This window comes from Canis aureus, chromosome 9 (assembly GCF_053574225.1).
Source record: "Canis aureus isolate CA01 chromosome 9, VMU_Caureus_v.1.0, whole genome shotgun sequence".
NCBI classification, from domain to species: domain Eukaryota; kingdom Metazoa; phylum Chordata; class Mammalia; order Carnivora; family Canidae; genus Canis; species Canis aureus.
Window position 1 is genome coordinate 71414867 of NC_135619.1, and position 23137 is coordinate 71438003.

The window sequence follows — 23137 nt, forward strand, 5'->3', positions numbered from 1 at the left end:
TTGCAGGGCGAGGCTGGGTGAGCCCTCCCCTCTCTGGGGGATTGTGTTCCCTCCTCTGTGCATCGAGACCCATGACCCAGGCGGGTGATAGGGGCAGAAGCAGGAGCAGGGACTGCAGGTTGGAAAGCAGGATGCCCACCCTGGAGGAGGCCCCGCAGGCCGGGCTGTAGGGGAATCTGCGTCCCAAGAAAGGGAAGAAGCAGCCCCGGGGTTGGGGCGGGGCGGGGGGGGGGGGGGGTCTGGGTGGCCTCCCGAGGCTGCTGCATCCTCCCTCCTCAGCCCGGGCCCAGGTTTCACTTCTGCTTAGGAGTCCCGGGCAGCCCCGTTTCTAAGGGACTGCGTGGGAATTCCCGGCGGTGTCCCTCCCTGGCGCACCCCGTGGGCTACCGGCTCGGGGCGGGGGGTGGGGGGACCGGGGAGCCCAGTGGGCCGCGGGGGCCCCGGGAGGCCAGGCCACCGCCGGGGCGTTGAGAAGGTCCCGGGTCCTCCCGGGTCCGGCGTCCCCGACCGGGGTGGGGGGTGGGGGCCTCCCGCAGCGCAGGGCGGGCCCCAACCTCGCGGGCGCTCGGGGCGCTCGGGGCGGGGCGGGCGGCGGCGGCGGCGGGATGGCGGGCGGCGGGGCCGGGCCGGGGGCGCTGCTGGCGGTGCTGGCGCTGCGGGCGCTCGGGGCGGCGGCGCACCCGCAGTGCCTGGACTTCAGGCCGCCCTTCCGGCCGCCGCAGCCGCTGCGCCTCTGCGCGCAGTACTCGGCCTTCGGCTGCTGCACCCCGGAGCGGGACGCGGAGCTGGCGCGCCGCTTCGGAGCCCTGGCGGCCCGCGTGGACGCCGCCGAGTGGGCCGCGTGCGCCGGCTACGCGCTCGACCTGCTGTGCCAGGTGAGGGGCGCGGGGGCGCCGGGGCCGGGCGGGGGGACGGGCCTCGCCATTCCGGGGCCTCGGCACTGGGCCTGCCCCGGGCCTCAGTTTCCCCTCGGGAAGCAAGAGGGGCGGACACACGGGGGTCACCAGCCCCTTGGAGTTTGGGCACCCCCTGTGCCCCGGGCCCTCCCGGGCTCGGGGAGCCCCGCCCTTACGGGGGTGCCGGGATGGAAAGCCTGTGTGGGCCCAGGGCCTCCCGCGCCGCCCCAGGGGAGCGGGTGCGCTGGACCCGGACACCGCGCCCAGGGACGGCCCCTCCCCCGCCCCAGGACGCGGCCTCAGAGACCCGCCCCCTCCCTGGACCTAAGGAGCGACTGGGTGCCCGGCCCCCGGGTGAGCCCGGCCTGCGATGCCCCTGGCGCGGCCGCCCCCGCTAGCTTCCTGCGGTGCCCCCTCCCTGGGAGGCCCCCACCAGGCGGAGGGCTCTCACCTTCTCAGGCCACCGAGTGGCACCCCTTTGGTGGAACCTCTCGCCCTCTGCCCGCACCGGATTGTGCCCTAGCTGTTCTTTGCCTCCTGCATGGGGGTCTGATTCCCGAGGGCCTGACCAGAATGCCTGGGGAAATGCAGTCACGGCCAGAGGCCCCTAGGCTGACCCTGGCCCACCATCCAGGCAGTTGGGCCGTTAGGGTCCTGCAGGGCAGCATAGCTGACACCCTTCAGCCAGCCAGGAGAGGTGCAGGAGGGCTGGCTTGGAGTCAGACTTACTGGGTTGATCCCGGCCCTGCTACTTCCCGGCTATGTGACCCTGGGCAGGTCACCACTGCACTTCATTGCATCATCTTTATTTATTTATTTGTATTTTTTAAAGATTTTTTAATCCATTTATTTATGAGAGACACACAGAGAGAGGCAGAGACATAGACAGAGGGAGAAGCAGGCTCCATGCAGGGAGCCCAACGTGGGACTCGACCCCAGGACCCGAGGATCACGCCCTGAGCCAAAGGCAGATGCTCAACCGCTGAGCCACCCAGGCGCCCCTCATTGCATCATCTTTAAAATGGGAGCAATCTTTGTTGTCCTCGGAGTTGCCACACAGCCTAAAGGGCACATACTCAGGGCTCTATGGATGATTCTGGTTGGATTTCTCTAGGCAGGGATGGAGGAGGGCCCAGAGGCCGATTCAGGAAAAGCCCAGAGAAGCAGGGACTGGCTCAGTGGTCACACAGCTCAGTTATGTCCTTGGTGGACACTGGAACCACATCAGTGCCACTGTGAGTGGGCCATCTGGGGCAGAGATAAGAGGGGCTGGGAGTGGATGAGGAAGGGGGCCCTGGGGCACCTGGGTGGCTCAGTTGGTTAAGCATCTACTTTTGGCTCAGGTCATGATCCCAGGGTCCTGGGATCGAGCCCCGCATCGGGTTCCCTGCTCAACGGGAAGCCCGTTTCTTCCTCTCCCTCTGCCTGCCATTCTGCCTACTTCTGCTCTCTTCTCTCTCAAATAAGTAAACAAAAATCTTTAAAAAGCAGAAGAAAAAAAAAAAAAAAAAAAAAGGAAGGAGTCCCTAAGGAGTGCCAGAATGCAAAGGAGGAGGGGATCTCTGCTCAGCCCCCATTATGTGCATCACACAGGAGCCAGAATGATCTGGTCAAGCATCTGCCTCCCTCACCAGACTGGAGGCTCCTTGGAACCAGGCCTTTCCCACCCTTGGTCACATAGCTGGGCTCATGTATCCACTCCACATTTCTTTATTGAGCACCTACTATGTGCCAGGCTCAAGAGGGCAAATAAGGTGGGTGGGTGGGTCCTAGGAGGAAGAAAGGAAGGGTCAGTCTTGCTACCCCTCCCTGGCAGGAGGCTCCCTTCTTTCCTTGTGAATCTTCCCAGCATGACTTGGTCTTGAGCAACCAGGGGTGGAATGGCCACTAGCGCTTTACCCCAGGCGTCTCTGAGAGTGACCTCATGTCTGGAGTGAACTTGGACAGGCAGTGGAGGTTGGATCACAGTTTCTCTGGCAGGGCCTCAAGGGAAGGCAGGAGAGTGCTGGATGGAGGACCATGCTGTCTGTGAGCCAAGGCCGTGTCTGGACTCAGCACCTCCGGATTTCCACCCTGGGAGGTGGCCACGGTGCCTTATTTATAAGTTTCACTCAATGACAGCATTCAAGCATTCACATCTGTCTCAGGGAGATGGACTACAGGCCGGAGGGAGACCATGCAAGCATGCTCGCTCCCACAGTCCCCTCCAGAACCTGCCCCATCTGGCAGCCACAACTCCTCCAGATGCCCAATGGCTCCTTAGCTGGAGGGTGATGGTCCCTCCTGGCCCCTTCGGACTCTTTTCTCAGGCTTCACCTTCATGCAACTGATGCCTGTGTCATCAAGAGGAGAAAAGGCAGCTAGTGACACATGGCATCCAGGTTCCTACTGTCCACATCACAAACTTCTTGTATAACTGAGGTTTGCCTCTCTGCATAACCTGAAGTCATCAAAGCCTGGTTTCTGATGGAAATCTACGTGGAGCATGCTCTGCAGATACATGCACTGGACAGACATTTCCCCAGAGCCTGTTAGGAGCTGGCCCTGTGCCGGCTCCTGGGCCCAGAGGCAGTTGGCAAATCACAGGCCCAGCCTCAAAAGTCCCCTTGTTCAAGTCAGGAGACAGACACACCAGAATACACAGAAGGCTTCCCAGGGGTGACTGAACACTATGGGGCACAGGGACAAAGACCATACTTTCCCTGGAAAAGTCAGGGAAGGCTTCTTGGAAGAGGAAACTTTGCATCTGGATAGGTCATATTGTTTGAGCATTTACTGAACAACACGTGCATCATCTCATTTATTCCTCCCAACAACTGGAGGCTGGAATTCCTTTCCCCTTTTACAGATGAAGACACAGACACAGAGAGGTTAAGGGACTTGCCCAAGATCATACACCGAATGGTAGACTCACTCTCCAGCGCACTCTGACTCCAAAGCCCTCCTCTTAAGGATTTTGCCATATTGCCTGTTTTCTTAAAGTGCTGGGCCCTGGAGCCCCTGCCCTGGAGGGTCGCACAGTCTGTGGGGTAGACAGACAAGCCCTAGCCAGGCAGACCCAGCTGAGCCATCTCTGACAAGGGGCAGGGGGAGGGGAGGGTGACAGCACAAGTGGAGAGCTCACCCCACAAGCTACAGAGTTACATTTTGATGATGTTATGTCTGAGATACTGACAGATACCGTCTGTGGGAGCATCCACAAGGGCCGGAGGGGGCATCAGAGCCCTGGGAGGATGGAGGAGTCAGAGAAGACTTTTCAGCTAGGCCTGGAGTCATGAATAGGAGTTTGCCAGATGTGGAAATGGGAGAGGAGGAAATATCCTCCCAAGAGAACACTGTGTACAAAGACTCGGCCTTCCTAGGGAAGAGGTGGTGGACGTAAGAAACCTTTGGGGCTCAGGACCATGAGTCACGAATGTCAGCAGCTCCACAGTGGCAATTTCAGGGCAGCAGGCGGTTTGCTCCTGTGCCGAATGGCCCAGACAGCTGAGCAGTGTGATACTAGGTTGGTTTTTCTTGGGTTCTCTCCTGCCTCCTCCACTGACCACCGTGAGGCCAGTTCCTGATCATCCCTGCCTGCAGCAATCATTACACTCCCTTGTCATGTCCTGCTTTTGGATTACTCAGGTCTGAGCACCAGGTTTGCATTGTATGTAAGTAAGAGTACACAGGCCATGAGTAAGGGCTTGCCAGGCCCAGTGTTCGATGCACGGATGTTAAGATTCCAGCCTGACACCCTGGAGGCCCTCTTTGCTGCCTCTATAGCTCTGGACTGGGCTTTGATGAATGGAGGGCACTCAGATTGGCTTCCAGAAGTCCTTTCTGTCCCCCATTGTGTCTCTGGAGCTGAGAACGGTGCCTGGCACACAGTTAGTGTCCGGTAAACACTTGCTGAATGAAACATTGCTGACTAATCTGGGAAGAGCATCAGTCTGGGCGTCATGAGGGCTGGGTCTGAGCCCCGAGGTGACCACTTCTTGACACGTAGCCTTCCTAGAGCCTCAGTTCCTCGTCTATCTAATGGGAGTCACAGTGGCCCTGCCTTGCAAAAATTAAGTGAGGCGTGTGTGCACACAGACCCTTCCTGGCCCCCCTACAGCTGCTAGCTGGACTCTTAGGAGGTTCCAGGGGGAACCATGGGCACATGGGCATGAGGGCACGGAGCCCTCACTGGCAAAGTGGGACATGTGAGACGGGGTCTCTTCATCTAGGCCTGGGACAGGGACTGACCAGAGACTGACCACACACCACCAAGTGGCCTTCAGCCTCACAGTAGCAATAGAGGTACCAGGAGGACAAGGCCGTGGTGTGACCACAATTGTTTACACGGAGGGAGTTGCCCCTGGCCCAGAGCCTGAACACACATCCAAGAGGGCAGTCTGCCACCTGCTGCCCCTTGAGGCCTCCTGCTGGAACCCAGCCTGGCCCTGCCAGCGAGGAGGGGAGTGTGGGTCTGTCAGTGACTCCCCTGCCGCGGGAGGAGCATCCTCTGAGCCCTCTCGAGATCCAGAGATGAGTCAGTCCAGACCTTGGCCTGCTGAGCTCATGGTGGGGCAGGGGCCAGAGGGTGCCAGGCACAGACGTAAATAATGACCTCTGCTCAGATCAGGGGCTCTAACCGAAGGAGGTTGTTTTTTCTTTTTTAAAAAATATTTTATTTATTTATTTGAGACAGAGACAGAGAGAGTATGAGTGGTGGAGGGAGGGGCAGAGGGAGAGGGAGAAGCAGGCTTCCCGCTGAACGGGGAGCCTGATGTGGGGCTTGATCCCAGGACCCTGAGATCATGACCTGAGTCCAAGGCAGATGCCCAACTGACTGAGCCATCCAGCCCCCCTGAGGGAGGTTCTTATGGAGCCTGCGGAGCTGAGGCCTCTGCTCTGGGTAGGGGTGGGGTACACTTAAGTAGGCTTTGGGGGTGGTGGTTAGGAGCCAGCCAGTGGACCAGGGAAATGCCTGGCTTCTCCCTTCCTCCCACCCTCCAACCCCAGGCTAGTCCAGTCTGGCCTGTGACCTTGGTTAGGGGCTTCCTTCTCAGCCTCTTCTCCCCATCTGTATGATGGGAATGAGAACATACCTCCTGGTGCCAGTTGGGTGCCTTGAGGGGGAAATGATGTGGGTTCACTGGAGCACCCAGCCTGGCCCTGGCCCACAATCTGCCCAGATGCCCAGAGCTGTTATTATCGTTAGCACTATTTCTCCAGTGGCTGTGGTTGTTATTCAAGGATGAATAGAATGCTGTGTTGGAGGGAAGGGCGTGCCTACGAGGGGAACAGTGTGTGCTGAGGCTCAGAGGTGAAACTGGCCGGATGTGTCAGGAAACAGAAGGTGAGCAGGAGGCAGGAGCTGATTGATGGCAGAGCTGTGGGCAGAGCTGGATCAGCCAGTGCTGGTGCCCCTGTGTTGGCTCTCAGGCTGGGGCCGGGGAGACAGTGACACGGGGGCCCCTCTCAGCTCTCAGGGGGTGGGTACGGGAGGCTGGAGGCTGGGGTGAGGTCTGGTCAGGTTTGTCACCTCCGCCTGGGTTCCCAGAAAGCAGAACCAGGGGCAGAGCTCGTCCGTTATTTCCTTCTTGGGGTAAGAGGACCCAGAAGCACGAGCAATGGGGGCAGAGCCGAGCCAGGGAGGCGGCTCTGGGCTCGGCTGTGCTCAGAGTGACTTGATCTTGAACTGGCAGGAGTGTGGGTCCAAGAAGCCACCCAAACTATGAATCAGGACTGTCTGCTGGGCTGGGAGGAGGACAGAACACTTTACCCATCAGCTCCCTCCTCCCAGGGCTCAAAGTTTTGCTGCAGGAGGCATTAAGTGCTCTGCATTACAGATCGTGCCCATTTGGGTGCTGGGTGGGCTCCCCGGTGTCTCATTAGTGGGGGAGCCTTCCGTGGGAGGTCAGGGAGGCTGAGGGTGGCTGCTCCGTCTGCCCCAGAGGACAGCCCAGGACCCTGGCTGAGGTGCCTGAGTGGTGGAGGAAGGGGGGTCCGGGGCCAGGGCAATGTATGGACATGGGTGTTATCAACTCGTACAGGTACATGTGCTAGCCTCCGGGGTGCTGGGGAGAGTGGGGTCGCCCCCCCCCCAAACCCAGACTCCTCCATGCTGACCGAATGGCACTGAATGACACTGGTATGTGGGAAGAGTTGTGCCTCAGTCTCCCCATCTGTAACTCTCTCCCCTTCATGGGTTCTTGTGAAGATTGACTCCTGGAGGTAGGAGCACCCATTCACCATTAAGGGCGGGGCGGGTCAGTTGACATCCAGCACATCCCTAAGTGTTCACCACGGGCCTACTGTGTGCTAGACATTGTCCTAGGTTCTGGAACACACAGTGGCCAGACAGGCAAAACTCCTGCCCTCGTGGCATTTAGGTTCCAAGGAAGACAGACAGTAAACAAGCAAGCATGTTGGGTTTTTGTTTTTTTTTTAATTATAATAACCAGGTAATGGTAAGGTTTTTGGTTTGGCCATTTTTGGGGGGGTTGTTTTTATAGGCAGAGTCACAGGCTAGGAAGTAGTGGAGTGGTGGATGCGTGGTCAGGGAAGACCTCTCTGAGGAGGTGTCCCCTGAGTGGGGATCTAAAGAAAGCAAAGGAACGAGTCATGCAGATACGGGGCAGAGGCATCGAATGAAAAGAGGAAGTAAATGAAACTGCCGCAGCCTCTCTGGCACACAGTAGGTGCTCAAGGGCAGCTGCTGCTAGGAGTAGCAGAGATAGTTGTGGTTATTTGTGCTAATAATGAAGCATTAAGGCAAGAGAGGGGCACCTGGGTGGCTCAGCGGTTGAGCCTTTGGCCCAGGGCGTGATCCCGGGGTCCTGGGATCGAGTCCCACATCAGCTCCCTGCATGGAGCCTGCTTCTCCCTCTGCCTGTGTCTCTGCCTCTCTCTCTGTGCCTCTCACGAATAAATAAAACAAAATCTTAAAAAAAAAAAAAAAAAAGGCAGCAGCAGCATTAGGCAGGAGGAAGGAGGTGAGGAGATAGGAGGCCGAGGGTTGCTGTCCTCAGTGAGACTTGCCGTGTCTCCAGACAGATGGCGTTGTCCCCATTTTACAGGCCAGCAGCCCGAGGCTCTGGGAGGGGGGTGCCCGGCCAGCGGTCACACAGCCGGCCGGCACCTGCCCCCGGCATCCCTGGGCCGCCCTGTCTCTGCAGGAATGCTCGCCGTACGCGGCCCACCTCTACGACGCCGAGGACCCGTCCACGCCCCTGAGGACGGTGCCCGGGCTCTGCGAGGACTACTGCCTGGACATGTGGCAGACGTGTCGGGGCCTGTTCCGCCACCTGTCGCCCGACCGAGAGCTCTGGGCCCTGGAGGGCAACCGTGCCAAGTTCTGCCGCTACCTGTCGCTGGACGACGCCGACTACTGCTTCCCCCGCCTGCTGGTCAACAAGAACCTCAACTCCAACCTGGGCCGCGTGGTGGCCGACGCCAAGGGCTGCCTCCAGCTGTGCCTGGAGGAGGTGGCCAACGGGCTGCGCAACCCGGTGGCCATGGTGCACGCCCGGGACGGCACCCACCGCTTCTTCGTGGCCGAGCAGGTGGGGCTGGTGTGGGCCTACCTGCCCGACCGCTCGCGGCTGGACAAGCCCTTCCTGAACGTCAGCCGGGCGGTGCTCACCTCGCCCTGGGAGGGCGACGAGCGGGGCTTCCTGGGCCTAGCCTTCCACCCCGGCTTCCGGCACAACGGCAAGCTCTACGTCTACTACTCAGTGGGGTCCGGCTTCGACGAGTGGATCCGCATCAGCGAGTTCAGGGTGTCCGCTGACGACATGAACACCGTGGACCACGGCTCTGAGAGGTGGTCTCCCGGGGAGGGGGGCCCCGGCTCGGGGGGGAGCAGGGCTGAGCTTGGGCTGGCCGGTGCCGGAATGTGACCGCCCCAATCCATGCTGTGTGCCTGCACTGGTCACCCCCGGGGAGGGGGCTGGGCTCAGGGAAGGACAGTCGCAGAAGAGCCTCCCAGGATCGTGTCCAGGCTCCTGGATCAGCCACTGTGGGTGGTTCATTTCGTTCCATTCTCCTGACGCCCAACAGGGGAAGTAGTATTTTCCCCACTTCACAGGTGAGGAAGTGGAGGCTCGGAGAGGTAAAATGAGCTGCTAGGCCACACAGCTGGGAAGCATCACAGCTGGAATCTGGGTGCATCTGTCTCCTGAGCCCCACCTCCCGCTTCTCCTCCCTGGACCCTCTGCCCATCCCTGCCCCCAGCAGGTTTAGCTACTCCTCTCAACACGAGCCTGCTTTCTGTATTATCTGTGCCCCCCCGACCCCCCACTGCTTTGACCCAGCCTGGCATGAAGGGCATATGGATCAGTCTTGACCCAACAGGAAAATAAACCCCGTACCAGGCAGTTCAACAGGCAGGATTTGATACTGGGAATTAGCTACTCAGGTGATAGGAATGAAAGAACAACCTGAGGAGGAAGTAAGGTAACCCTGAATTTCCCAATGGGAGGAAGCTGCCTCCACCTCCAGGGCTGGAAGGACAAAGTGGGAAGGTGGGGTTACTAGAGCCCTGGAGCTGGGGCCGCTTGGTGGCAGCTGGAACCACAGTGGGCCTGGGCAAGGGAGCTGGGGCCACGGGGGAGGAGCAGCGCCTGCCAAGACATTGCTGGAGGAGAGAGAGAGAGAGCTGGGGAGAAAGACCCTGGCTTCTCCCTTCCTCCAGTGCCTTCCATCAGCTGACCTTAGCTGGAGGCCAGCCAGCAAAGGAGCATGGGAAATGTAGTTTGCAGGATCTGAGTCTCTGAAATGGAGAGCAGGTAAGGGCAGAACCAGGACCAATCTGAGGCAAATAAGCAAATACTGGCACATCGTACACTTAATAAAACTGTAAAATTGTGACACTGGGAGTGTAAACAGGAGAAGGAATCAAATATGCTGGCTAACGTGAGGGCTAATGTAGGTCTTGTCATGCAGCATTAATTTTGACCATGAGAATCCTGGCGGCCAGAGCAAAAGGAGAAAGCGTAATTCTCATTATCTGACACAAGTTTGTACAAACCAGCTGTGCAAGAGACACCGAGTTTATCACATGGCTCTCACAAAGGAGAGACAAAGGGACAGAATGAATGTACTCCATTGGTGACTTTTATTTTTTTTATTTTTATTTTTTATTTATTTAAAAAAATTTTTTTAAATTTTTATTTATTTATGATAGTCACAGAGAGAGAGAGAGAGAGAGAGAGGCAGAGACATAGGCAGAGGGAGAAGCAGGCTCCATGCACCGGGAGCCCGACGTGGGATTTGATTCCAGGTTCCAGGATCGCGCCCTGGGTCAAAGGCAGGCGCCAAACCACTGCGCCACCCAGGGATCCCTATTTTTATTATTTTTTTAAGATTTTATTTATTTATTCATGAGAGACACACATGCACAGAGAGGCAGAGACACAGGCAGAAGGAGAAGCAGGCTCCACGCGGGAAGCCCGATGTGGGACTCGATCCCGGGTCTCCAGGATCACGCCCTGGGCCGAAGGTGACACTAAACCGCTAAGCCACCTGGGCTGCCCTCATCGGTGACTTTTAAAAAGCAATTTCTGGGGCACCTGGGTGGCTCAGTCAGTTAAGCATCTGCCTTCGGCTCAGGTCATGATCCCAGGGTCCTGGGATCAAGTGTCACATCTGGCTCCTTGCTCAGTGGGGAGCCTGCTACTCCCTCCCACTCTGTCCCCAGCCCTGCTCGTGCTCTATCTCTTGCTCTGCTCGAGCTCACTCTCAAATAAATAAATATAATCTTTAAAAAATAAATAAAATAAATCAAAAGTGATTCCACATAAAAACTGTAGGTGGGACACACAATATCCAGATGAACGTATTTCAGAGTGAGTGTCGGTGAGGGTCCTATGGTCCCTGCCAAGCACAAGCCTAGAACTTGACTCACATAGAAGGAGAAGTGGGCACGGCTGGCTCAGGGCAGAACAGAGTGGTCATTTTTTGCCTGAATCAGCTGTCAGTTCCTGTTCCCAGGGCTGGGATCCCCAGGGGAGGTGGACACCTGCCCGTCTGAGCTGTCCTGTCCGGGGAGGACTTGGAATTTGGGGCTCTGTGTCACCCCCCCCACATCATGAGTGTTGGCCTCAGTGGAAAGGCTTCCAGTCTTGGTTCTGGAGCCCTGAAGTCCTGGGTTCAAGTTACTTGACCTTTCTGTGCCTTGGTTTTTCTTAACTATATTCATAAGGGATTAGTAAGTTGGTGACCAGTCCTGGAAAACCTAAGCAAACAGGGAGTCAGCTACAGAGGCATTGGAAGGATCTGGAGAAGGACAGGAGGAAGGTCAAAGTTATCCGAAGATCAGTAATTGCAAGAAGCCAGGGGAACAGAAGGGAAAAGGTCTTTGAGTTGCTAAGTTTGCTGCTCCTGGTACCAAGATGTTTGGGTGGAAACCCAAGAGTCCACCTTCCAGAGCCACTGTTTCCATTTGTGCAACTACCACTTCGGGAGGCAGCTCCAGGAGCCAGGGAAGCGTGGCTTCTCCCTTCCTCTTGCTTTCTACCCTTCACTGGCAAACCCCAACCGGAATCCAGCTGGCCGGCCGTGGAGCAGAAGGCTTTCTGGCCTGGCAGTAAAGGAGATCGCTGAGGGGCTGGGTAGCTGAGCACAACCCACACGGTGCACCCCACCTCCTTAGAAGTTACAGTACCTAACAAATGAAGGGGATGTGTAGAAAGTGCTCGGCTTAAGTGGCTGGTATGCAGGTAGCTACGATTACGAAGAAACCATTTGGGCCGGTGACAAGGTCCACAGTTTCACAGGATCATAACTTGGGGAGCTAGTGGTGGGGAGTGGTAGGAAGACCTGAGTTCTAGTCCCAGCTCTGCTACCTATGGGCTGTGTGACCTTGGGCAAGTTGCTCAACCTCTCTGAGACTCCAGTTCCTCATTAGCACCGTGGAGGGAATTATCCCTGCCCTGCCTACTAGAGTCTCATAAAAATCACCTGCTATGAAAGATATGAAAAGTCTTTTCAACTGTGAAATGGCATCCAAAAGAGGAGGTTTTATTGCTGTGATCTTGTTTTATGTTTTTGGTTGAGGTTGGTGTTTTGTTTATTTGTTTGTTTGGTGGGGGTGGCTTATCTTCTTTTAGGATAATCCTGGAGATCGAAGAACCAGCCTCAAACCACAACGGGGGCCAGCTGCTGTTCGGGGACGATGGGTATCTCTACATCTTTACTGGTGATGGCGGGATGGCCGGAGACCCCTTTGGAAAGTTCGGAAATGCCCAAAACAAGTATGTTCTGCTTCTGACTGGGCGGTGGGTTGGTTTACATGCTCTTCTGGAGGGGGAGTTCCTTCCTCAGCCACACAGTGCAGGGCGGTAGAAAGGGCTTCGGGCCCCAGCCCAGTCTGCAGCTAGCCAGCGGGGGACCCCAGTCAAGCCACTTCCACTCACCAGTCGGAGGGAAGAATAGTAATCTCCAGGGGAGGCTTGTCGTGAGGAGCAAAGGTGATCGTGTTTGTGGAGGGCTGGCACAGAACCCACTCGTCCCGGGTACCTGATAAGCGACAGCAGAGAGTCTCCGGGAAGCTGGGCTTCTATCAGAAGTCAGCCCAGCCCTGCTTGACCCAGAGGAAGAAAAGGGAGCCTTCCCATACCAAAGGGGGAGCGTGAGCTGCTGGAGCAGGGCCGTACGGGCTGGAGGGTTTTCTGTCCCAAGGGTCACCCACGATGGCCCAGAAACTGAGGCATAGTCTTGCTGTTGTTATTTACTTCTTGGCTTGAGCAGATGGCCTGCCATTATTCTACTACACACACACACACACACACACACACACACACACACACACACACAGTGTCGATGAAGATATCTAGGGCAGCCTCCCCCATTCTCTTAGCTAAAACGACAAAACCTTCCTTAGCCCAGAAAGTAAAAATAGAAGGATGATGTTGATTACAGTAATTAACGTGTTCACAATTTGTGACTTGTGCTTTCATATATGACAGTGTAAGAATCACTGCAGCTTTCTCATGTTTGGGATGTGTTTAGCGATGGAGTTGGGAAAATAGAAATTAAGGATTTGTGGATAATTGGACAGAACTTAAAACATTATTTTGCTGCTATGAGTTTTGCCCACTTCTATAGTGAAGCTGGCGGCACAGTGTATGGGCGCAGGGGTGTCATCTGGGGCTTGGTGCTGAGCAGGCTGGAGCGTGTGCGGGGGACTCCTTGGGGTGAGACCATGATAGGGGATTAACTGTGGGGCATCTTTGGGTGGGAGCCTCTTGCACGGTTAAAGAAGACACCTGTGAGATGTCTGATGGTGAGCTGGAGGCTTGGGTGCGGACTCCGTGCCAGAATGAGGGTACACGGCTGATCAAATGTGCACACCACACAGTCCCTCCTGGAAAGGCAGCCGGGGGTGAGGGGGTGAGGAGGGGAGTGCTCCAGAATGCTAACAGCGAGAAGAGCAAGGTGGTAGGGAGGTGCATCAGAAAACAGATGCCTAAGGTGTGCTCTCCTCAAAGCGTCTTCAAGCACATTGCAGATTTGTGCCAGCGCGTGTCATTTTTGTCATGGGATGAATAAAACCCACAAGCTACTCACCGTGGAAGTGATGTGGAGATAGGGCCCCACTCCTGTCCTCCGTGGCTCTGGAGCACGAGTCCTGAGGTCTCCTCCATCCAGAAGCCGCTGTTGCCTGGTGCCATGGGAGTGGCCTAGGTTCAAGTCCAGAGCTGCTTGGGGGGAGCTGGCAAGTTGTCCCCCTCTGCAACCTGGTGGCCTCATCTTGAGGTAGGCGTGGTGGGTGTGCAGTGTGAGGTGAAGGGCCGCCGAGGCCTGTCTGGCTCTCTGACATATGGTGGTTCTGCCCCAATGCCCTCGATGGTGAGAGAGAAAGCAAGAACCTCAGCCTCCCAGTTCCCCCTGAGATCTGCCGTGTTTCCTTGCCCTCCCCCACGCCACTTCCCTGAGCCCCAACCTCTACTCATATATGGTGCACTAGACTTTGCAGCCATTCCCTCGCCAAACGCTGAATGAGCACCTATTCCACGCTGATCACCGTCTTGGGTGTTGGGAGAAAACTGCAAATATGAGTCATTTTTAGGACTGTTTTCACTCCCTGGGACAACCCGATAAGGAGGCAGGAAGGAGAGGGAGCACCCTAACAATTACAGCGGGGAGACAGGCGTTGGGGAGGTTGGAAAGAGTGTTGGGGCTAGGAGCTTGGGATTCTGTGGTCCCACTGCCTGGGCTGGATCCCAGCCCCCTCCCTTTACTAGCAGTGTGACAACTGGGCACGTTACATGACCTTCCTGAGCTCCGCTGCCCCAGCTGTAACAGAGCATCACAGTAGCGCCCACTACACCTAAAAGGTTGGTGGCGAGGATGAGGTGGGGCAATAGAAGGTGTGTATGTCCAATGCCTCTGCAGCCTGGTGCATAAGGAGGTGCCTGGTAAATGCTGAATGAATGAATGAATGAATGCATGCATGCATGAATGGGGGTACCCAGCTGGTGAGCAGCTAGGGAGGACTTGAACCAGGGCGTCTGGCCCCACAGCCCAGGCTGACCTTGACCCAGCCGGGCACCTGCTGCGGCGCCGCCAGCCCCCCTGCCCCCCCCCCGCCCCCCGCCTGCAGGTCGGCGCTGCTGGGCAAGGTGCTGCGCATCGACGTGGACCACAACGAGCGCGGCCCGCTCTACCGCATCCCGCGCGACAACCCGTTCGTGGGCGACCCCGCCGCGCGGCCCGAGGTCTACGCCCTGGGCGTGCGCAACATGTGGCGCTGCTCCTTCGACCGCGGGGACCCGGCGACCGGCGCGGGCCGCGGGCGCCTCTTCTGCGGAGACGTGGGCCAGAACAAGTTCGAGGAGGTGGACCTGGTGGAGCGCGGCCGCAACTACGGCTGGCGCGCGCGCGAAGGCTACGAGTGCTACGACCGCAAGCTGTGCGCCAACGCCTCCCTCGGTGAGCCACCCCCCACCCCGACCCTCGGATCTGCACACCGCAGCCCCCCTCCCCGCGCCTCCCTCGTGCCCTCCACGTCCCCCGTCGCCTCGAGACCTCCCTGCGCCCCTGGAGACTCTCCGATCCCGGATCCGTCCCCCACCCCATGCGGTGTGCGCCCCCCTCGCGTCTCCATGGGACCATCCTGGATGCCCCTGCCTCCCCTCTTCCCCAGCGCCCGCTGGGCTTGCTCCTGGCTCTCTTCCCCACCCACCCCATCCCTGCAAACCCATGCTCTCCTCCCTGCTTTACCCAAGCCCTATGCACCCTCCTCCCGTGGTGACTCTCTGGGGTCCCCACCTCGGCCCTCCCCGGGACCTCACCTCCCTCTGCCCCTCCAGACTCAGACCTACCCAGCTCCTTGGGGAAGAGGGGCTGACCTGCCAGCTCATCCCAGCTTCCCCCCCACTCTGCAGATGACGTGCTGCCGATTTTCGCTTACCCGCACAAGCTGGGCAAGTCGGTCACGGGGGGCTATGTGTACCGGGGCTGTGAGTACCCAAACCTGAATGGCCTCTACATTTTCGGCGACTTTATGAGTGGGTAAGTGGCCCATGGGCTCCTGTGCCAAAGCAGGCTCAGTGGATGCTGCCACTGGCTTCTTGTAAAACAAAACAGTACAGGTGTCCTGCGTATGTGCACAGGTGCACACTGAACCGAGCTGCTTGCTGATGGGGACCTGCAGGTGCCAGCAGGTCTCTTCCTCTGGGAAGAAGTCTGGAGTCATATCTCAGGAAACACCCTAACCCACCCCCTTTTCTCTTGATACCCTTCTTGAGCCTCACTGGCTGCCTCAAGCACTGCCGTGAAGGCACAGCTCTTGACTAGAGAGACTAGAGACCGGACACTTGTTTAATTGCGAATCTGTTCATCTTCCCCACCCACCTGAGATGCGTGGACTCCAGGCCTGCCGGCAGTCCCGAGAGTACAAGGCGGGAGGGCAGAGGTGAAAGGTGGGGGTCAGGGGAACACGAACAACTTCCTTGACAGACTCTGAGCCACCTGGCTTCTGGGGAAACCAGGATCTCTGGCTGGAGTAACTGACGGGGGCTCCAGGGAGCATTGGTCTAGAAGAGGCCAGAGAGGTCCTTCTGGTGGGGAGGGGGGCTGGGGCTCCCACCGGGGTCTGACCATGGGGGCCCCTGGAACCTTGCTGCCCAGTCCCCACACTATATGGCAGTGCCACCCTACCCACTGAGAATCTAAAGGTGTGTGTGTGTGTGTGTGTGTGTGTGTGTATTTGCATGGGGTGGGGGTTGGGATGCATCATACCCCCAGACAGGTTCTGGACAGAGAAAAGAGAACATACCTCCTAAGCTGTGGGTTGGACTCTTGCCCTGAGGAGAGCTGTGAAGCCTCATGATCCCCTCATTCTTCCATTGTACAGAGCGGAAAACGGAGGAATACAGAGGCCCTAGGAAGACATATACTGGACACAAGGCTTTAAAAGTGCTGCAGAGGGGCACCTGGCTGGCTCATTTGGTAGAGCATGCAGCTCTTGATCTTGTGGTTGTGAGTTCAAGCCCCATATTGGGTGTAGAAATTGCTTTAAAAAAAGTCAAGATTTAAAAAAAATTTTTTTTCTCGTTTTCTTTCTTCATTTTTTATTTTATCTCATTTTAAAGTAATTTCTACCCTCAACATGGGGTTTGAATTTACAACCCTGAGAACGAGTCACACACTTCGCCTCTGAGCCAGCCAGGCATCCCAAGTAAAGATTAAAAAAAAAAAAAAAAGTCCAGGGGGTGCCTGGCTGGCTCAGTTGGTAGTGTGTGGGACTCTTGTTCTCAGGGTCGTAAATTCGCACCCCACGTGAGGATAGAAATTACTTAAAAATAAAATCTTTAAAAAAAGTGCAGCTGAGATCGCCGGGGTCTGATTCCCGCCCACTTATTAGCTGTGTGACCTCGAGTTAGTTACATCACCTCTCTGTGCTTCAGTCTCCTTGTCTGTAAAAGGGAGATGATAATAGTACTTGCTTACTAGAGTTTGAGGACTGAGTCAGTTAATACACATACAGCACTTGGGATCTAGTAATCTCTTCATCTCAGGGTTGTGAGTTCAAGCCCCACATTGGGTGTGGAACCTACTTAAAGAAAAAACAAAAACAAACAAACAAACAAAAAAATCATTCCCACCCTAGCCTCTCCACATGAGGACAGCTGAACAGGCTTCCGCAGGAGTGGAAATAAGGAAATAAGGTGGCTCGAGGCTGGTCAGAGAATTCTCATGTCTTGCAGGCTGCTGGCGCAGGGTTGGTTTGTGGCTGGCACATCTGCAGCTGGAGCTGAGGGCCAACGCTGACTTAGGCCTCTGGATGTTGGGGCCTCTCCAGTTCCTCCCCTCCCTGAGAGTCTGCCTCTGCCACTCAGCTTTCCCTTCTAGAAATGGGTCTAGATGAAGCCTCTGTTTTTTTTGTGTGTGTGTGTGTTTTTTTTTAAGATTTATTTTCCTAAAGTAATCTCTATACCCAGCATGGGTCTCGAACTCACAACCCTGAGATCAAGAGTCACATGCTCCACCGACTGAGCCAAACAGGTGGCCCCAAAGCCTCTGTTTCTGTGTCTGATTCTCCTTTCCCCCTTCACCTGTCCCTTAGGAGTGCTGAAGTCATCCCACCACAGAGATACAACTAATTTTGCTAGCTTTTCCCAAGCCCTTCTGCTGGGTCAGGCTTTGTGCCAGGGTGAGGGCAGCAGAGCTGAAGGCACTTCACAGCAGAGTCAGGGAGACAGACCCATGCTTGGTCCACTCCGGTCCAGCCTCAGAGAGCCTGTGCACAGTGCTGGAGGAGCCAGCGCTGGGGGCAGTCAGGAGGGCTTCTCAGAGGAGGGTACATCCAAGCAGGGCCTGGAGATTGATGGGAACAGAGGGAAAGATCATATTCTGAAGATGCCCAAGCTCTACTGCATGCTCCAGAGTGGAGGCTGCTCCAGGGTATATACAAACTTCTGGTCACCAGCCTTGGAGGATTTTGAAACTCCTGGCCACCTCCTGCCGGTCAGTGGGTGAGGCTGAGCTCAGGGGGCAGGGGACTGGCTTGTCTCTTTCCCCTGCCTTTTTCTGGTGCATAGGAGGTACTCAGGGAAGACTGCACGCTGGGCCAGCTTTATGAGAGCACCAGCTCCTTCCTAACCACTAGACTACAAAGGAGTATTGGGGGCCAGCCTTATGGACGTGCAGCTTGTGCGGATGCACAGACCCCGTGCTCAGAAGGGCCCACGCTTGGTTTAATGTTCTGCTATCACTGCCTTGAAATACTTGGCACTTTTTAAACAAGGGCCCTGCATGCTTATTTTACATTGGGTCCTACAAATAATGTATGATCCTGGTTGCATGAATAATATATGAGTGGATGGATGGATAGATTGTGGGTGGGGTTCCCCTGGGCACCATGCCAGGCATGACCCCACAGCTCATGCTTCTTTGCAGGCGTCTGATGTCCCTCCGCGAGAACCTGGAGACAGGCCAGTGGCGATACAGCGAGATCTGCATGGGTCGAGGCCAGACCTGTGCGTTCCCGGGCCTCATTAACAACTACTACCCTCATATCATCTCCTTTGCTGAGGATGAGGCCGGTGAGCACTCCTGAGGCCCTGGGGCCTTGTGCTTGGGACTGATGCCCCCACCCCATAGGTCCTTTGGCCTGGGATCCCAGGGATGGAGTCTCAGGCCTGAAATCCCCTTAAGGCTGGGGAGCAAGTGTGCAGTGGCCTGAGACCTTGCTTGGGCATCAGTCCTCACCAGCCTGGGCTTCTGTCTCCCCATCTTCCAGATGGGGACAGTTTCCCCCCTACCCCTGCAGGGCTGCTTGTAGGCTTCAAATGATGCCATGGAGTGAGCGGACCAGGAAGGGGTTTGTGATGGTGGAAATGCAGGCAGGTGGGGAAAGAGTGTATCCCAGACCTCTACCACCCTGGGTTCCTGATGGTCAAGAAGTCTGGCCTATAAAATTAAGCCACATTGTTTTTAGAAAGTAGGTAGACGCCGCCTTCTCGAACACCCTCTGTTGACCCACGTGTCAGTGGGTTCCCATTCCGACTCTTGTATTTTCAATGCAAGGAACAGGGAAGGGGGGGAGGCTGAGGGGCCCTGGAGGCTGGATCCTGCTCCAGCCTCCTGCTTTTGTCCTTGGCCCCAATTGTCCCTGGACAAAAGCTGAGGGGCCCCCAGTGGGGCCTGGGGGATGCTTGGCAGGGTTGCTAGGCAACGCCCACCCAGGGGCCTTTGGAGGGGTATCTCCTGCAGGGCCCAGTGCCCAGAGCCCCCAGGCCTAAGTCTGGGAAACCTTTGTTGGATGACACCCGTCACAATCTAAATTTTCAAAAAGGCAGCCCCAGCCCCCACTGCCCTCCCAAGCCCACTGGGTCTTGAAAGCCTTTTCTTTTGGTCAGTAGGGGGTTAATGTGTTTTGGAAGGAGGGGTGCTCCCTCCCCCCAGGAGCAGGGCCTGGAAGTTGCAGTTCCCAAGGAGCCCTTGTCCAGCCCTCTGAGTGACATCAAGTAACGGATAAGGAGAGCCAGGAGGAGCCTCCTCTAAGTCACTCGGCCCAGGGACAGCCCACTAGCAAGCCTGGGCAGGCGGCCCCTGGAAGGCACAGAGCCCAGCAACTGGCTCCAGCTCCAGGATCAGGCTCCCACCTCTCTAGTTGTTCCGACACTTGCAAATTGCAAAACAAGGGTCTCTGGTGGCCTGGTGTCCTCCAGGGACAGTCCACACCACAGAGAATTGAAGGCAACTTGGCCCCAGGTAGGGCTTGCAGGGCCCGTGGGGCCTCCCTGCCTGTGCGCGGGGTTGGGGGCCATGGCTCCCAGCAGACGAGGCTGACAGGCCAGAGTGTGCCCGGTCCATGCCTGTCACTTTACAGAGGTGGGAGCTGGGGGGTACTGCGCCTAATCTGGCCCCTGGAGGCTTCCCAGAGCAGGGCCCTAAGCTCAGGCTTGGTCAGGGAGAAGGGAATTCCAGGCTGAGGGAGCAGCATGTGCAGAGAGACTTGGATGGCTCCAGGGGGCTGGAGAGTAGGTGTGAGGGCTGCAGGCCAAGTCCCTCAGAAAGAGGCCCAGAGAGGGAAGTGATAGCCCGGATGGCACAGCAAATCCGTGGTTGTGCCTATGGGATCTCAAGTAGGGGCTGACTTGCCAGGGTATGGTTGCATCTTCACCTTGGGGACCTATAAACTGCCCCCAAACTCCCCACCAAAGCAGGACTGCTGCTCCTGGAGGGGGTCAGAAATCATTGAGTACTCGGCACCCTGCCCTCCCCAGTCCCCAGCTTCCCACCACAGCTTGGTCTACCCCAGTTACCCAAGTTGCCCCCCAATATCTTCCCCTTTGTGAGGATCCCTGGGTTTCCTGGGCCTTGATTCTTAGACCCCACCTCCACGCAGCCCTCCTTGACTGCACCTGTCCCCACAAACATGCCTTCCTCAGAGTTCTCTCTGTCTTAGTCTCTCCTTGGGGATCATCCCCATCTTGGGGAGAACTCTTCACTGTCCTCCTACAAAGACAGAAGTATTAGCATGGCTGAACCATCACACCGAATCACACATGGCCTGGGTCTGGGGCCCCCAGCCACCATGTGTCCTCCAATGGCGAGGGCTGGGGGGCAACAGACATTGCTGAGATCCAGGCCTGGCTTCACCACTCACCAGCTGTGTGCCTTTGGAAAAATCACTTGGCCTCTCTGAGCCTCTGTAAGATAGGAATGATGAAGCCTGTTTCCTGGGCATAGGTGCCTCCGGCAGCGAGAGGCAGGGGGTGGGATGAGGGTGAGGAGGGAGAAAGATCATATTTACTGAGAACATCTATGGTGCCACGTGCTCAGAACTCGCAAGGGCCCTGAGACATCGTGGAAACTCAACTGAACCTCTAAGTGGGGCTGTCCCAGAGCTGCTGGTGCTCCCACGGGGTGAAGTGCGGGGCCTGGGATTCACACTAGAGACCCGCCAAGCACATGCTTCTGCCCCTGCCCCTGCCTGGCAGGTGCCTGCTGGTCAGCAGGGGAGGGTCTCTGGCCTCAAAGGCTCTGCAGGACCCGGATCCTGGAGGAGGACAGTCATCGCAGCAGCAGTAGCTGACACTGAGCGTGTGCTGTGCTCCTCTAGTGCTTGCACTAGCCCTGGGAGGCATCCCACGTTAGGGCTAGGGACGCCGAGGCTGGAGGAGCCACGGGGGCACCCAGTAGCAGTTGGCTGGGGAGCTGGGCCGTGGTCCCTCACTTGAGCCCAGAGGTGTGTGGCGCTGGGAGTGAAGCCAGGCATGGACCAGGCCAGGCTGGGTCCCCAAGATGAGGCCAGAATGTGGTGAGGTCCGGGTGGAGTGGCCGGAGGCCCAGGACACTGCTGCCTCTCTCTGCTCTGCATCCAGCTCTGGAACACCCCCTGCATGGCTCTCTGAGGCTGGGGTCCCTCTCAGAGCCTGAGGGGGGGAGGGGCTGGCCGGGACCACATTCCAGGCGCGGTTCTCACTCTTCACCTGGTTTCTCGCCCAAGGGGAGCTGTACTTCATGTCGACGGGCGTGCCGAGTGCCACAGCGGCCCGTGGGGTTGTCTACAAAGTGATCGACCCCTCCAGGTGAGCCCCCTCCCGACCCCCCACTGCCCGGGCTCCTGCTGTCTGCCAGGACCCCTCACCTCCATTGCCTTGTTTTCCCCTCTGCCACCCTCTACGGGAGGGCATTACTCACAACACCATTTTTCAGAAGGGAAAACTGAGACCCAGAGAAGGGAAGTGACTGGTCGAGTCCATAGTGCTGGGGAGAGGCAGGCCTGGGTCTTAAAACTGGATTTGCCGCCTCAAATCCAGCTCTGCTCATGGCAGAAGGGGGCCAAGGATGCTGCCTGGGGCAGAGAAGCACAGGCTTGACCTGAGTCACTCCTCATTTCCTGGGGCACCCCACCCCTGCACCACCTCCCCCGGCCCCCACTTGCCTCTGAGACAACCCCCTGCAGTCCCACCTTCTCCTGGTGAAAGCAGCCTGCTGGCTACTGTCTGGAACATTCTGGGACTTTCAGAACACCTCCCTGACCCTCCCCATGCCCTTCTCCATCTGCTTTGCTTCTACATGTAGAGCCACTAATTCGGTTTCGTGTTCTGACTCCTTCCATGTAAAACTCATTGACATCTCAGCCACTTAGTTTACAGAAGTGGAGATGGCATAAAGGTGGGTGCCCCCGTCCCAGCCAGAGCCAGAGCTGAGCCTTAGGCCTCACTGCCTCCGAGGGGCATTTCCCTCCAGGTCTTGAGCAGTGCTCCCCACGGCTCTCAGACCTGTAATGGGCACTGTCCCCCTGGCCCAGGAGTCTCCACAGGGACTGACCCCTACCCCCTACCTTCAAAGTCAGTGCCACCCTGGGGCCTGCCCAGAGCGCAGAGCCAAGACTCGGGCATATACGATGAACAAATGGATGATCATGTTTCCCAAGGTCCTTCTCAGCCCTTAGAGTTTTGCTTCTCAGCTGGCCTCCCACCGATCTGTGCCTCCATTCGGCACCTGGGCAGGTTGCCCCGCGTGTGCACAGGTGATGTCAGCCCCCAGCACAAAGCCCCTTGTGCCCTCAGAGAACCTGCTCACGTTTGGCAGCCCCCGACATGGATAGTTACCCTCACTTTAAAACATCCTGGCTTTGGAAAAATCCTGAAACACCATCTTACTTCTCAAAAATCATTTTGAGAAATTAGAGTGGTTTTAGATTTACAGACAAATTGCAAAGATGGTTTAGAATTTCCCGTATACCCCTCAAGGATGTCCTCTATTATTAGCATCTTGCGACGTCATGGTACACTAGTGACAGTTAATGGACCGATGTTGGTACATTACTATTAATTAAAGGATTTCTCCAGTTTTTCCATGCTGTCCTGTTTCTGCTCTAGGATCCTATCCAGAATCCTACATTCCATTCATTTGGTCATCATGTCTCCTTAGCTTCCCCTGGTCTGTGACAGCTTCTCAGACATTTCTTGATGACCACACATTTTGGTTGCTTTTTCTGTTTGTTTTTTTTTTTATTTTAATTTTTAATTTTAAATTTTTTTTAAAATACACAAATCTATTCGTTATTGACATCAGTATTTATCAAGAAACATATAAGGACTTCCTCCTTTCATCCCTCCCTCCCATTTCCCCGAGGTCCCTCTGGCTTTAATCTGCTAGCTCTGGGATTTATGTCAGTGTGGAGGAGCACATGCAAACTTCGCATTTTTCTTTGTTCGTTTTCCCTATTTTGTATAAACATTTCCACGTTGCAACAGCACTCTCGAAAGGATCGTTTTGAATGGCTGGGTAATTGGCTGTTGAGT

General features: G+C 56.5%; 1 protein-coding gene and 1 long non-coding RNA gene across 4 annotated transcripts in view; one reads left to right on the forward strand and one right to left on the reverse strand.

Moving 5' to 3' along the window:
• HHIPL1 (HHIP like 1) overlaps nt 1-23137 on the forward strand; it is a 43136-nt gene that overhangs the window by 14874 nt on the left and 5125 nt on the right. For all 3 annotated transcript variants that reach the window (XM_077910573.1, XM_077910571.1, XM_077910572.1), the window contains 6 exons: nt 8045-8691; nt 11978-12121; nt 14473-14801; nt 15257-15383; nt 18273-18418; nt 21331-21412. In XM_077910573.1, coding sequence (XP_077766699.1) covers nt 8045-8691; nt 11978-12121; nt 14473-14801; nt 15257-15383; nt 18273-18418; nt 21331-21412 — 1475 coding nt within the window. The remainder of the gene's footprint in view (nt 1-8044; nt 8692-11977; nt 12122-14472; nt 14802-15256; nt 15384-18272; nt 18419-21330; nt 21413-23137) is intronic.
• LOC144321130 (uncharacterized) lies at nt 10840-22335 on the reverse strand. The gene is made up of 3 exons (XR_013386857.1): nt 22171-22335; nt 13437-13711; nt 10840-12386 (listed from the first exon to the last, which is right to left on the reverse strand). It is a non-coding gene; the product is annotated as an uncharacterized LOC144321130 (long non-coding RNA).